A 14,612-nucleotide genomic window follows, 5' to 3' on the forward strand; every position below is an offset into this window, starting at 1 on the left:
GAGGCACGTCACTTGATTGTGTTGCGCAGGAGCGAAACTCTCTTATTTTCGGGTATAAAAATGATGTATCGGGCTGCAGAGGGAAGAAAAAACAAGGCATCCCGTATTATCGGAAGAGGCCTTTCAACAGCACTGTCACGATGCATCGGAATTTTCTCCTTAGGCGACTCCTTATTGCCGCGCTCGACACCGTATCTGAAAGCAGCAATGTCACTTAAAGCCTCCCGGCACCCGCTAGCTTTCATTTTCGCGATCGCACGCTCGACTCTGGTTTCTACCTCGAAACATTCTCAAAGGTAGCGCTGTTATGAAAGACGAAAGTGTTCTTTTCGGCCGAAATGTTATCAGCGAAAAAGGAAGTGTGTTCGATTAGGAGGGGATGTGAAGATGAAGTTGTGCGCGGGAGAGAAACAGAGAGAAAAAAAGGTGTGTGTGTGTGTGTGTGTGTGTGTGTGTGTGTGGGGCGGGGGGGTCCTGTTCTTCCTTTTAGGGTTGAGGTTGGAACAGAAACGACTGCACACCACACGCTGTTCCGGTGCCAGCCTTTAGTCACGGCAGATCGCAGAGCGCGATAGTGGCGCTGGCTGTCAGTTAGAGAGAGACGGCCTCCGAGACGGGAGGAGCGGAGGAGAGCAGAACGGCGTGATCGCGCTCAAAGTGAACCAAAGCGAAGTTACACCGGCGGGCGGAGAGACGCCTCCGACGGAGAACGTCGGCCAGGTACCAGATGGAGCGTCCCGAGCAAAGCGACCTCGCCGACGGCACGGCGGGCGACCCCGGGCGACCCCCCGCCCTGCCGATCAAACAGCGCCGGTAAGACGGGGAGCCGCCCTCTCTTCTCCTTCTCTTTCTCCACTACACCAAGACAGCGAGAGTGTGTGACGATGGGAAAACATAGTTTATGTGAAATTTTCCCCATGTGTCACTGGGAGGCCAAGGGACCGCAGGATAAGGTCTTACATACAGTTAGTGTGTGTGTGTGTCTGTGTGTCCTGGATACTGTAACACACCGATTAGAAACGTCATGCTTTCTCTACCCAGAAGCCTCTGCTCTCAGAGCTCCAGCCCGGGTTCCAGCGTTGACCTGGACCCAGACATGGACTTCAGCAGCCCCTTGGAGCACCAGAACCGGACCCCCGGCCACGCCGCCTTCCCCCCCTCAGCCGCCGACTGCCATGCGCCACACTGCCCAATACATCACTTCTCCGGTGAGTGCGTGATTGCACACACACACACTAACTGTATGTAAGACCTTATCCATGTTCCGGAAGTGGCATACAGCTTGCAGTTAACCACAGGTTCTGGCAATGAATGAGTGTAGTAAGAGACGCGAACGAAGGGTACGCCGAACAGGGTACAGCGGCGTTACATGGAGGCGGCAGCGTGCCGCTGCTGTGTTCTCGCCTTCCCGTCGCCGTTTTCCTCGTTCCCATTCCCCACTTACTACGAATTCGATGAGAGGAAGTAACACCTGAAACCACGCGCAGCTTCTCGAAGCCCAGCCGATAGACGCCCGACCGCAGACTCATAATGATTAAGCGAAAGAAACGTCCTCCAGATGTCTTCGCGTGTGGAAACGTGCGCATCTCACTTCTCCGGGTAACAGCACAGTGAAGGTCTTTAGAGGGCCAACCATTTAACAAGTGTGTGTGTGTGTGTGTGTGTGTTATATTTGTAGAGTGCACAACACTTGACCAGAACACACTCATCTCACATCCTCCTCTCTTTGTTCCTGTTGACTATGGAGCCACGCATGACCTCTTCTTCCCCCCACCCCCACCCCCACCCCCACCCGCCCAGGGCACTCCGGCAGTCACACGGTGAGATTCCTCTCCGAAAGCACTCCTCCGCCACTGCCCAAAAAGAGACTGTCCCGCGCTCTGTCCCTGCCGGGGGGCGCTCTGTGCCAGCAGTGCTCGTACCATTCGCACCACAAGAACCGCGAGAACCCCCCTTCCGCGATGTCCCCTGCCAAAGGGGAGACGGAGACCGCGAAGTCCGAGCTCTCCCTCGAGTCGCGCCTCACGCTCCTCGGCTTCGACACTCCAGACTCGCGGCTCCCGGGCTTCTTCAAGAACTTCCGGAACCAAGCGGAAGTCTCTCTCGACATTCAGCGGCGCCACCTGCTGTTTCTCAGGAGCATGGCGCAGAAGCTGGAGGGGTTCCTCTTCGAAGAGCGGTCCGAGAGAGGGGCCGGGTCCCTTCGGCCTTCGGACTTCGTGCTGCACGAGGGCGGCGAGCCCCGACAGATAGGACGCTCCGTTTTCTACACCGCGTTTTGTCCGAAATATCCAGGACGCAGGTTCGCGGCAAAGGTAAGCAAGTGGCCTCCACCAGGGATTACCGTAATCCCCGGTCAGAACACAAGATTATTGATGCACTGCATCATTATTTTCTACCCAGGCCATCAGTGCAGACCAGAGCATGACCACTCACCCCTATTTGTAAAATCACACTAAAAGTGCAATGTGTGGATCGTGGCATGGGGGCGCAGCGAGTAGCGCTGCTGTCTCACAGCACCTGGGTGGGGCGGGAGGACGTGGTTTCGATCCCCAGTCTGTGTGGAGTTTGCATGTTCTCCCCGTGTCCGTGTGGGTTTCCTCCAGGTGCTCTGGTTTCCTCTCACAGTCCAAAGACATGCTGTTCAGGTTCACCCATAGTGTGTGAGTGACGGAGAAAGTGTGTGTGTGTTCCCTTGATGTATGGATGAGCGACCCATTGTAAGTAGTGTATCTAGCAGTGTAAGTCTTCGGGTGCTCTGGTTTCCTCCCACACTCCAAAGATATGCTGTTCAGGTTCACACAGAGAGAGAGTGTTCCACAGATGTGTGGATGAGTGACCCAGTGTAAATAGTGTATCTAGCAGTGTAAGTCACCACGGTGAATAAGGTATGTGGGCTGATAACACTACATAGAGTTCGTCGGAAGTCGCTTTGGAGAAAAGCGTCTGCTAAATAAATGTAAATGTTTTTGTATGAGACAGACAAGCAAGAAAGCAAATTCCCATCAGCTGCCCCAAGCCACGCATCTCAAGCGCTCCCTTATAAGGCCACTGATGGTTCCTGTCTATGAACTCTTGTGATACCCACTTCCTCTGTTGCCAGCAGGTGTTGAGAAACTTAACTGACTGCCTGCGGTGTGCGCAACAGTATTAAACGAGTCGAGAAGTTCCCGATACTGGCGAACGTCGCGCGCGTTTGATAATCGCGCACAAACACAAACCAGTTCCTGCGTGTGTCCAGCCGTGCAAAAAAATAATTTCGTGCCATTCGCAACCCTGCGGGTTTAATGATTTCCAACCGAAGTCAGCAGGTTAAAGGGGAAGTAGTGTTAGTTACTGCGTGTCAGGGCAGGGCAGGTGTCTGAGTCAAGGGTACAACAGCAGGAGTGGGATTCAGACCCGCGTCCTCAGGCTGCAGAGCGATGGCGTTAACCACAGTGTTATCTGCTGCTGTATTGCATTTCCTGCACAGGTTCTCGAGTCTAACGGCGGGACTGCTGATCCTGCCCATCCAGACTGTCTGCCGCCTCACGTCAACATTCAGCAAGTTATCGCTTATTTCCCACAATGCCCACAAGAGCAGAGAACGCAGCGGCTGCAATCTGAGAGAGAGGGAAGAGAGGAGAACGTCGCGGAAGACGTCGCCCCTGCAGGTGACGCGTCGCCCAGTCCGCGCTGCCCACCCTTACCGTGGGAGGGCACCACAGAGCCACACGGGAACGCTCCGGATCGTGCCGGCGGCGGGTCGCCCACCGTCCTCTCGCTCATGTCCAAGGGCCACGGGATGGTCATTGTGAGAGAGATGCCCTGGGGGACACTGGAGGATTTTGTGAGAGAGGGGACCATCCTGCACCGCTCTGAGCCCGAGGTGTACGAGAGGCAGCTGGGACTGCTGCTCCTGCAGGTCACGCAGGGGCTGCAGCACCTGCGCAAACACACAGCCGCCCGCGCAGACCTCCGGCCGGACAGCGTCGTGCTGGTGTGGCCGGACAAAGACACCCGGGAAAAAAGTGATGGACGGAAGGACGGAAGAGCAGAGCAAGCGGAAGCGCGAGGACAGAACGCAGGAGAGGAGAAAGAGCGGGAGGAAGCGGGAGAGCGAACGGCAGACATACAGGCTCTGTGGAGGAAACGGGGTACGCCGCGCGCCATACTCGCCGAGTTCCAGTGCGTGTTCGAAGCCGGAAGGCCCAGCGCATCAGAGGAGCTCCAGCTGTCGAGCCTCCTGCGGTACTGTCTGCACGTTTCGGAAAACCCTCTCCTCCAAGATGAGAGAGGGTCCTTCTACTTCCGCGGCCTGCTCCAGCTCGCCACCGCGCTGGTGGAAGGGGAGGCGAGGGTGCCGGACGCACCGGGGGTCCTGCAGCTTCTTCTGTGGGGCCCCAGGATGGAGATCCTCCAGCAGGGACCTTCTCTTCTCCCCAGCTGGCTGTCAGTGAAGCGCTCGCTGCTGATCCTGAAGCTGGCCGAGAGGGGGCTCTCTGTGGACCAGCGCAGCCTGGACTGGGAGGACCATCTTTGCCTGCAGTACCACTGTCTCACGCCCACGGACACCGTGCTGAGAAGCAGCACCATACTGGGCCTGCACGGTATTGCCCACTGATGCAGTCCAACCAACGTCAACAACCGCTTGTCCCGAGCGGGGTCGCGGCAACCCGGAGCCTATCCCGGAAGCACAGGGCGCAAGGCTGGAGGGGAACACCCTGGATGGGACACCCGTCCATCGCAAGCAGGACTCAAAACCGAAGACCCACCACACAGCAAGCACCAGCCAAACCCGCTGCACCACCATTTCCCCTATGCAGTCCCAGCTATTGAAAGCATCTTAAAACATAAAGCCAATACTATTCTTGGATCATATTTTATTTCAACGTCTCTGACGGACTGATTTCTTAAACACTTATATATGGATCTTACAGGAACTTCATTTCCACGGACTCCTTAAGGGGTGCGTATGTGCAAATACTTTAGAACTTGTGAACCCACAGAAGCTGGACTGACTGGAGGATGTAGCAGAGCTCATGATGTCTCCAGAAAGGCCATCCGAGGTCACCCCATGGACTCAAGGCAGCTACTGCAACGCAAGTACGTTGCGCAGCAAAATAGTACTACTGCTTTTGAGGGTGCACTAGTTGTGGCTTCATGTCAGATTTAAATAGCAGCAGATAAATTGCTCATCCATGTGCAAATGGCATTCATTCAATTAAAAGGGGGCGGGGGGGGGCAGGGAAAAAAACTTTGACAAAGTGTCCGTGTACATATGCTAACTGGCCTACTGCACCTGAAAGGGTTGTAGACATTAACTTCCACTAACCACAATACTGAGAAGTTTCCTTTGTGTTAAGAACTTAAAATGAGTATTTACACTTCAGTCAGAAAGGAACAAGTGTGCATGTACATTTGCTGGAAAACATGGATTCACAACATGTCCATTACATCCAGGAGGACAACCTTTGCTGAAAGCACAACTGCTATTCCTTATACATACATAGAAATGCCTCATGGTTAAGATTCACCAAAAAGTGAAATTTTACAACACCCATCCAAGAACGAGTAGCTCGGCAGCTAGGCCGACCTAAGGACAGCATGAGCACCGCAGGATCAGAGCCCACTTCCAAAACCTGAAAATCTTACTTCTAAAAGGAACTTACAAAAACTGCACACACCACAAATCAAGGTGAACTGCTTTACTTTGCAGTTTCAACAGTTAGATTTTATTCCAATGAAATAGAAAAGATCAGCAATTACAAATCATGCACACAAGTAACAAAAACAACCAGGCAATCAATACAAAGCAACCATGACAATACTAATTACATGAATTTAAGTTCAAAGAACTTCATCCAAACATTACATTCTAGAGATGATTAATGGTGGATTGGGAAACGTAAATCAAAACTGGTAATGGAATGAATTTCTAAACCCAGCAATGAGGCTTTTAGCACTTTCTTGTGAATTTATAGTTCACAGACGCTGCAAATTTAAAAGGTGACAAAAAATGCGATAAACACTGCCAGAATACGCGAGTATTAAGATTTTTCTCCCCCAAAAACAGCGAAAAAGGGAATGGTTTGCGTTCCATCAGTTACTCATCAGGAGTCTTTCTCAATCGTGTAAGCCATGAAGGAAGCGTCAGGTCGGTGGGGGACAAGGGTGTGACCCGGTCTCACAATCTCAAAGCCCAAGAAGCTGAACGTACGCAGCAGTGATGCTGTTGAAAGAAAAAATGAGAACGGTGATGCCACAAGACAGAAAAAGGCAACATTCATGAGAAGAGAAACTGATATTGAAGCGAGACACGATATCAAGAAAGAAACGAGTGAGATACACTGCAAAAGAACAAACACCGGAAAAGTCATACCTCTGTCATCACGATTCTTGTGGAAGCAGATGAAGACATGGTCTACCTGCAGGTGTTCTTCCGCAAACTCCAGCAATAGAGCAAAACTGGTGGTAGAAGATTGTGTGCAGAATTTTTTCCACATTAGATAGCAAGAACGTTTAAAACAGGTCAACAAACATGATGTTTTAAGAACGCCTGACAGGAACGAGTTCTTTCAATGGACTTAATCGGACAAACGCTGTTATAGCAGAAGTTTTTTCCCTTATTTTTTACTGGATTAACCATTTGTCCAAAACAAGTACTCTTAAAAAAGTATGCATGCAATACCACCACAAGAGTGACGTTTACTTAAGGTTATTGTAAGGATAGGCAAGCTCACCTATCCTTGCTGCCTTCTGGTAGGGGTCCTAAAGGTATCTCAACATACAGATTGTCTCCCCTCAAAGCAACTCTCCAAGAGCACAACTTGCCCCCTCCACAACGAGGCTGGAAGTGCAAGAAACGCACATGGCCTGCTGAAGGAGAAGGCTCCTCAAGAACCAGCAACCGAGCATCCTGTGAGACAGAAGAGCATTAAGCCAGCATTAAAAATGGCAGCTGCCAGTAGCATGTATAGTACACCACTTCATACATACCAAGACAAGCAAGATAAGTAGCATGGGGTACGTGAAATGATCTTCCCGCATAGCCTAAGTATTCACAAAGGTTAAAACAAGCACAAATGGAATTTGGGAAGAAACGGCGCTGATCACCAACACCAAGAATAAACACGGAGAAGACTCACTGAGTGAAACAGTTTAGCTGAAAGACTGTGATCCCTCTTGTCGTTCCCTCGCCCACCCGGGATCTTCAGCGGTGGGAGAGGGGCATCAGGAGCACCACCGAGGCCCCGGACACGGGTTACTACAGCAGTGGAGGCACCGACGGGGACTGTAGAAGATGACGGAGCAGTTGCAACACATTAGCACAAGTGATGCTGTCTTATAAATTGGCCAAGTCTTCAAAAAGAAAACGTTCAGTGTTTGACAAAACAGAAAGTTGAAAAAAATAAAAACGGTCAAGGCTAAAGTCAGATCCGTCCACCCATGACAACCCCTTGGCCAATGCAGGGTCAAAGGAGATCTGAAGACTATTCTGGAAGCACAGGGTGTGAGGCAGGGTACACCGAGGACAGGAAACCAGTTCATTATTGGGCACTCAATTTTTTGGACAACCAGTAATTTTTACATACCCATTCACCTGAAACAAAGAAAACAGAGTCCACACTGGCTGAGCTGGATTCAAAACCAAAGTCAACACACTTTGCGGAATCAGCACTACTGTACTGCCCGTTACACCCATACATTCGCCAAAAAAAAAAAAATAAAAAATAAATCACAAATTCTGTCTGCCAGACTATTTCACAGAGATCATAAATTTGTAACATATAGATCCTAAAAAGGAAGTTTAATGTTTTCACTTTGAAACCAGTATACAAGCTCAATGTTTAAAACACTTAAGCAAATCCATACCATGCACATGTAAGAGCTTGTAAAAATAATTGTGGGAAGCTAAAGTACAGTGATCCTACTGCCAAATCTTGTTTCACAATAAAAAAAACATGTGATTGAATCATAATACTACAACGAAAGGAATAAGATAACAGAATGTGACCTGTTCCTGCAATAAACCAACTTTGCATGACATGAACCTTTATTTTAGTTACAAAGGCCAGAATAAAAACAGTATAGATTTTTTTTTTTAAAAAAAGCTTTATTTTCTGAAACAACTGTAAAAAGTAATATACTCTAGTGAACATGGAAATATGCTTGAGACAAATACAAACTAAGTGCTGTACCTTTGTGACTAACCTCTTTAGGTGACCCAGACAACCGATGACTAATCCATAAACACGCCTTGCACGCTTGAGTGAAGGGTGCCTTTAGTCATTGCTACCTTGGAAAGGTGCCAAAATATGTAAACAGAACTAACAAGTTATACCAAAACCAGTGCAAACTGTGAAGACATTAAAAAAAAAAAAAAAAAAAAAAAACTACGCTAAAAACTAAACAATTAAAATGAAATGTTAAACTATCATTTCACATTTTGTTCAGCACAGACCTCATCTCAACAGTTTGAGTGACCGTATTTCCTGAAAAAATACCGTGATATTACAATTTGTGTGCGTCAGCACACTGGCCAATAAAATTCATTCTGATTTCCTGTAAATCTTCTCCCTATTTATCTTTCTACATGTTACAATGACCCATATGGATTGTGCAAATAAGCCAAACTGGGTCGGGTGCCCTCTGCCATTAGGCCTTGTCCCAGATTCTCTTAAGCTGGTTGAAGTTAAACCCTTGATCAGGAAGCCAAATTTAGATTTCAATGTACTTAACCAGAGAAAGGAGGACCGAGAAACTCCCCAAGTGAGAGGATTGGATTACCACTATTTTTATGGAAAAATGTCAATGTTTTCAGACAAAAGTCATCTAAAATTCATTGCAATACCAAAATATTTGTTTAAAATATATTTCTAGCTTAATTTTTGTTTTCATACATTCATCCATTATTTTTTATACATTATAACCACTGCAGGATCATGGTGGTTAGAAACTTAAGTCTGGTTTTCATTGTTGACAGCAACAAAACTATGTACAGACATGCTTCACTTAATGACAGGTATATGTTCTGAGAAATGCATCATTGGGCAATTTCGTCATTGTGCGAATATCACAGAGTGTACATATACACATCTAGATGGTACAGCCTCGATCATAGACCGTACATACACACACCTAGATGGTATAGCCTCGATGCAGTCAAGAGACGCGGTAAACACGAGATTTACAACGCTGCTGCTGGCATAACGCAGTATACTGTTTTACAGTAAATTTGTCTTAAAAGTAGAAAGAGTACACTGTAAAATAACGATTAAAAAGTAAAGTATAGTAAATACATAAACCAGTAGCATAGGTGTTTCTTATTATCAAGTACATAACTGTATGTGCTATACTTTTATACGACTGACAGCGCAGTAAGGTCATTTACAGCAGCACCACCATGAACATGTAACATGTTGCACTATGACATCGCTAGTCAATGAGAATTTTTCAGCTCCATTGTAAGCTTACGGGACCACTGTCGTCCATGGGGTCAGTTGTTAAGAGGCACATTACTGTACATCAAAAGTGATAACTGTCAGTAGTTTCATACTAATTATTTTAAACCTTAGTGCTCCCATAAATATTGATCTCAGATTTATCCTACATAAATTGGGTTCCTGCAGTGGTTTCTTTAGACTTATGCTGAAGTGATTTGCCTCTCATCTTGATCATTTTGAAAAAGTACAGATACCTGTCCTACCGGTATGCATAGTTAAATGGGTTTCACAAAGTTTAACACGCAAAGTTAACACTCAAGAGGAATAAAATAAAAGAACCTCTGTGCTGGTAACATTTATCATGGGGTCAAGTAGCACAGTACAGCTGCTACAGCAAAGCTGTGAAAATAAAGTTTTCATCTCTAAAGACACAAAAAAAAAAAAGAGTTATTACACACAGGAAAAGAAATTACAAGGTAATAAAAAGGGTTTAAACTTAATCTTTAAAAAACCTAACTTGGCAACTAGGCAAATGTTGACCGCAACCTGCCTTATGACATTCGTGCAAATTTTCTATCAAAGACAGGTTACACACAGCTCAGGAAAATCGTGAAATTAAGGTGCTTTCTATATGTTCAAAATTGAGAATTCACCTGTCCACAGCAAACTAAAATTTTCTTATTTATGCATTATTCTCATTACACTGCATGTGCATTACAGTCAATTCAAAGTGACGCAACAAGAGTGAGAAAGTATGATCATATGAAATCCATGTTAAGGTGCCAGTAAAGTTTAAGGCAACATTTCCTTTACTTACGTCCTGGAACCGTTTAGCACCTACGCACTCATCACAACTCATTAGTATGCATGTATAAGCTGGAAGACTCTTCAATTACATTTCACGTACAATTACTTTCTTTCAACTAAACAAACAACTGCTGGCAGCAAAGCCTTCAATTACAGGGTACCTGAAATATGTGGAACAGGCTGCTGCTAGTGAACTCCCGGGATGTCTATTCAATCAGTGCATTCAAACAGAGACTGAAGGCCCATTAATTCTCTGCTCGTAAAAAAAAAAAAAATTTAAATTTCCTCATATTTGTGCAATGTTGGCATGCCTCGAAACTGTGGGCAACCGGCTCACCTCAAAGTCCGCAGGATTCTCCCCTCTTCAGTTAGCTTTAAGAGCTTGTTCCCCCTCCTCTCATCATCTATCCTCCGGCAAATGTTTTTAAATGTCCATTGTTATTACAAATGCTGCTTCTTCCAAATAATATTGTATAGTTTGCACTGGGAATGCAACTTGCGCCATGCTAAGTGAATTCAACAAATTTTTAGTGCTTCTGCGGAGTTGCGTTTGATCCATTTCATCTTAAGAAAAATCATGAACTCCACACCCCTGGTACTGATGTCAATGACAGCAGAAATCCTTAGGGGGGGAAAAGAAAAAAAAAAAAAAAAAAACACGATTCCACAGCAATGATGTGTGTGACACAATGGTGCGAAGCCCAAGAACTTCCCACACCACAGCCTGGCTCTATAACCCTGTTTTTCTGCATTCAATCTTGGAAGATCAGAGTGGCACAATGTGCACTGAGCACCCTCCCGTTTATTCAGTAAAAACTTAACACAGGGTATGTTGAATATAAACTTGCATAGCTTCTGTACTTTTTTAAAAAAAAAAAAATATTGGGGGGGGGGCACAGAAACAGACTTTGCACTTTTCACTCCCGGGAAACGCTGTGTGTATACGTGATTGTGAACATGTACAGTCCACATACTTCGAAGAGGTGGGGATGGCGGCTTATGGCTTTTATGATGAAATGTGAGTTAGCTTATGCTGACACAGCAAAGTTTCATTCCCCCAGCTGACATGGGCTGAAGATTTCCTGAACACACACACACACACACACACACACACACAGGTGCCATGATCCATCTCCCACAGTCATTATTAAGCAGCACCTTACATTTACTCATTTAGCAGACACCTTTCCCCCGGGCCAAAAGCAACTTCCAATGAACTCTATGTAGTGTTATCAGCCCACAGAGCTTATTCACTGCAGTGATTTACACTGGGTCGCTCATCCATACATCAATACAGCTGGAGCTCGAACCTACGACGGCTTAGATCCAAGGTAGCAGCTCCACCACTAGGCTACCAGCTGTCCAAGAGAGCAGGAATAGATATTCAACGTTAGCCACTTCAAGAGCACATATTCGTTCGTTGCTTTATTCGACTAGACGATCAAGAAATTACAGGGTGTCGGTTCGCCTGCGGATCACAAATGCAAAGTCGCCCCATTTCCCCGCGTGGTAAAACGGTCGCTTTCGACATCGGCTCCGACTCGTGACAGTCACGTGAAAGGGGCGCACGAGGCCGTAGCGAAGACGTCGCAAAACGGATGGGGGGGGGGAGAGACGACCAATCCCCGCCCCCTCCCAAACAGCACATTTCTTGGAAGCGACTGTTCGCGAATCATTTAGGCGACAACTCGCTTTCACCGTCACATTTGAAGCACATTTTGACCCTTTTCCCCTCAACGAAGGTCTAACTGTGAGCAGCCAGGACGGGAGTGTGTAAAAACGCCGCGCCATTGGTGCCCGAGCCACGGGAACAGCGCGCGAGGCCCCGCAGGGCAAAACTTCCAGAAATTTCCACGCGACGCCGACCGAACACAGCACCTGCCGCCGACGCTCTGTAACACGGAGGAATTAAGGCGACACCGAGGACACGGGACTCGAGCGCAGAGGCGTGTCGGGCGGTGTTAACACCCCCGGGCCCGTCTCATTGTGCAAACGGCCCTTGTTGTTTACAAACCGAGTCTGAAGCGTCAGCGAGTGGAAAATTACCGCAGCGCACAGCGGCGAATTACCAGCCACACCGCGCCCAACTGAACTAGTCTAGCGTCTAGCCGGCGTAACTATAATATAATATAAAAACCGTTTCGCTGCCTGGTTACTTTTATTCATCATCATGTCAGCTCGGCCACAATAGTTTTCTGTTAACATTCCTAATAACTCACGTCAGCTGAGTTAGGGAACGGGAATAATAATTCGGCCCGGTGCGGGTAGTTCAGCAATCCAGCGTCCCGCGCGAGGACCCGTTATGTAAAGGTCGACATGATGTCCAGTTTCGCCTCCCCGGGACGACGTCGATAGACGCTGGAAATAATCCAGTCATCGAGATTCCTCACCGAACCCGCATTGATCGTGACGTGACCCCCCCCCGACGTCTCACTGACTCACCTTTCACTTTGGGGAATTTCGCTAATGCCCCTGTTCAGTCCGAGAGCCGGCATTTTCGCTATATTGCTTTCCTTTTCTCTCACAAAACAGTGACTATTTAGTATCGTCTGTAGGTGGGATTTAACCATCCGGCCACCGTGACCCAACGACGTCGTCCACAGCTCCTTTTCCTCTGAAGGAATGGTGGCCGAGCGGCGCTGAGACGTTCCTATTTATACGAGGGGAGGGGCTTGCCTTGTTGTGGGCGGGGTTTCCTGGACAAACAACAATCAACACCTCACAATAGCGGGCGGTGCGCTTTGATGTACAGTACTGCAGAAACTGTTTAATGTAATTGTGATGACGTTTGACATTTAATACCGTTGTAAGATGTGTCTTGAGTTTAAGTATTTTTTTATGACAATAGTGATGACCGTTTCATTGATTTTAAGTGTTTTTTTTTTTTTTTCCCCAGAAGCGCATTGATTGATCATGTTATTTTATTGAAGTTTTTCTGATTAACTGTGTTAAAATTTCGTCGTTGTCTTTTAATATCTGCCCTGTCTTAAATTTGTTATGTAATTCGTGTGGGGTGTTTATTTAGGTAAGGTGTATGGTAACACCCTGGGAACAGGCCAGGGGACCACCACTCTTGAGCGGTGAATGTTACCGGGTAAGTTCCTTTTAATTATTTATTATGTATGGGTTTTAAGCCTTGGGGTATGTTTTTAGTGTTTTAAAAGTTTTTCCATGCGGTATTTATAGCTGGTCTTATTGATTTTTTTTTTCTTGTTTTATTTTAAATTTTCTTATTGGCATGGCAATTTTTTAGGATTCATTTATTCATTGAATAAAGATTTTAATTACCTAAAATGATGAATGGAGAAATTTATTCCTGTCTGGTTGGACAGTGTGTTGAACCAGACACCCTTGGTGGGCTGGTGATCCATTCTGATCTGATTTTTTTACAAAAAAAAAAAAAAAAACAGCACTGGTGCTCCCCAAGGATGTGTGCTCTCCCCACTGCTCTTCTCCCGCTACACCAGCGACTGCACTTCAAGGAATCCCTCTGTCAAGCTCCTCAAATATGTAGACGACACAGCCCTAATAGGACTCATAAGAAATGATGAGTCTCCATATAGGCGGGAGGTGGAACAGCTGATCCTCTGGTGCAGTCAGAACAATCTGGAGCTAAATACACTGAAAACGGTGGAGATGGGTGGATTTTAGGAGGAACATCCCCAATACTGCCCTCCTCTTCATTTTTAACAGTGCGGTATCAGTGGTGGACGTCTTTAGGTCCCGAGAAATTGTAGATCGCATGAACTTCAAGTGGAACACCAACACAGTGTCCATCACGAAAAAGGCCCACCAGAGGATGCACTTCTCTGTACTCAGCTCCTCCATCACAATCTGGTTTGGATCAGCAACCAAACAAGAAAAGAACAGGCTGCAATGTAGTCAGGTCTGCAGAAAAGGGCATTGGTTCCAGACTGCCCTGCCTCCAGGACTTGTACTCCTCCAGAATCAGGAGATGGGCAGGGAAAAATCATGACAGACCCTTCTTACCCGGGCCCCAGCTTTTTTGACCTTCTCCCATCCAGCAGGCGTTACAGATCACTGTGCACCAAAACAGTTGCTTTCCCCACAATGTTATGTCTATGAACAGCTCATTGTATGTTACTCTGTGCAATATTTATTCCATCCCTCGTTATTTTCCACCACGGTCAATGCATCTTTGCACTTGTCTGTATGTATGTTTGTCTACACTGTGAACCACTGGGAACCAAAGCCAAATTCCTTTTATGTGCATGCATACTTGGCCAAATAAATCAGATTCTGATTTAATGGAGCAATTAGGGTAAGTACCTTGCTCAAGCGTACTGCAGGTGGGATTTGAAGCTGTGACCTTGGAGTCCAAAGGCAGCAGCTCTAGTACAATACCATTATCCTAAGTCT

The 14,612-nt window shown here is 46.9% G+C and overlaps 2 protein-coding genes across 3 annotated transcripts; one reads left to right on the plus strand and one right to left on the minus strand.

The window, feature by feature from the left end:
- Nucleotides 1-55: 55 nt before the first annotated feature.
- LOC108919831 (inactive tyrosine-protein kinase PEAK1) lies at nt 56-4,668 on the plus strand. Of its 2 annotated transcripts, none has more exons than XM_018728121.2 (4): nt 56-813; nt 1,042-1,208; nt 1,801-2,315; nt 3,473-4,668. In XM_018728121.2, the coding sequence occupies exons 1-4, from the start codon at nt 728-730 to the stop codon at nt 4,601-4,603; spliced, it is 1,899 nt and encodes a 632-aa protein (XP_018583637.2). In that variant the 5' UTR covers nt 56-727; the 3' UTR covers nt 4,604-4,668. The 2 variants fall into 2 exon arrangements, with proteins under 2 accessions (XP_018583637.2, XP_029110849.1); XM_029255016.1 differs by having other exon boundaries at nt 1,045-1,208.
- Nucleotides 4,669-5,672: 1,004 nt separating this feature from the next.
- oaz1a (ornithine decarboxylase antizyme 1a) lies at nt 5,673-12,865 on the minus strand. Its single transcript, XM_018728353.1, is given in 6 exon segments — nt 5,673-6,211; nt 6,362-6,447; nt 6,723-6,898; nt 7,128-7,214; nt 7,216-7,273; nt 12,675-12,865. Coding segments are annotated over 6 exon segments (654 nt in total). The 5' UTR covers nt 12,803-12,865; the 3' UTR covers nt 5,673-6,092.
- Between the last annotated feature and the right edge of the window lie 1,747 nt (nt 12,866-14,612).

Source organism: Scleropages formosus, chromosome 9 (genome assembly GCF_900964775.1).
Source record: "Scleropages formosus chromosome 9, fSclFor1.1, whole genome shotgun sequence".
NCBI classification, from domain to species: Eukaryota; Metazoa; Chordata; class Actinopteri; order Osteoglossiformes; family Osteoglossidae; genus Scleropages; species Scleropages formosus.

Bases quoted from the DNA above. Each gene is read 5' to 3' on its own strand.
- LOC108919831 (XM_018728121.2), top strand. From the start codon at position 728: ATGGAGCGTCCCGAGCAAAGCGACCTCGCCGACGGCACGGCGGGCGAC. The intron at 814-1,041 runs GTAAGACGGGGA...TTCTCTACCCAG, and splicing joins CTGCCGATCAAACAGCGCCG to AAGCCTCTGCTCTCAGAGCT. The intron at 2,316-3,472 runs GTAAGCAAGTGG...TTTCCTGCACAG, and splicing joins GACGCAGGTTCGCGGCAAAG to GTTCTCGAGTCTAACGGCGG.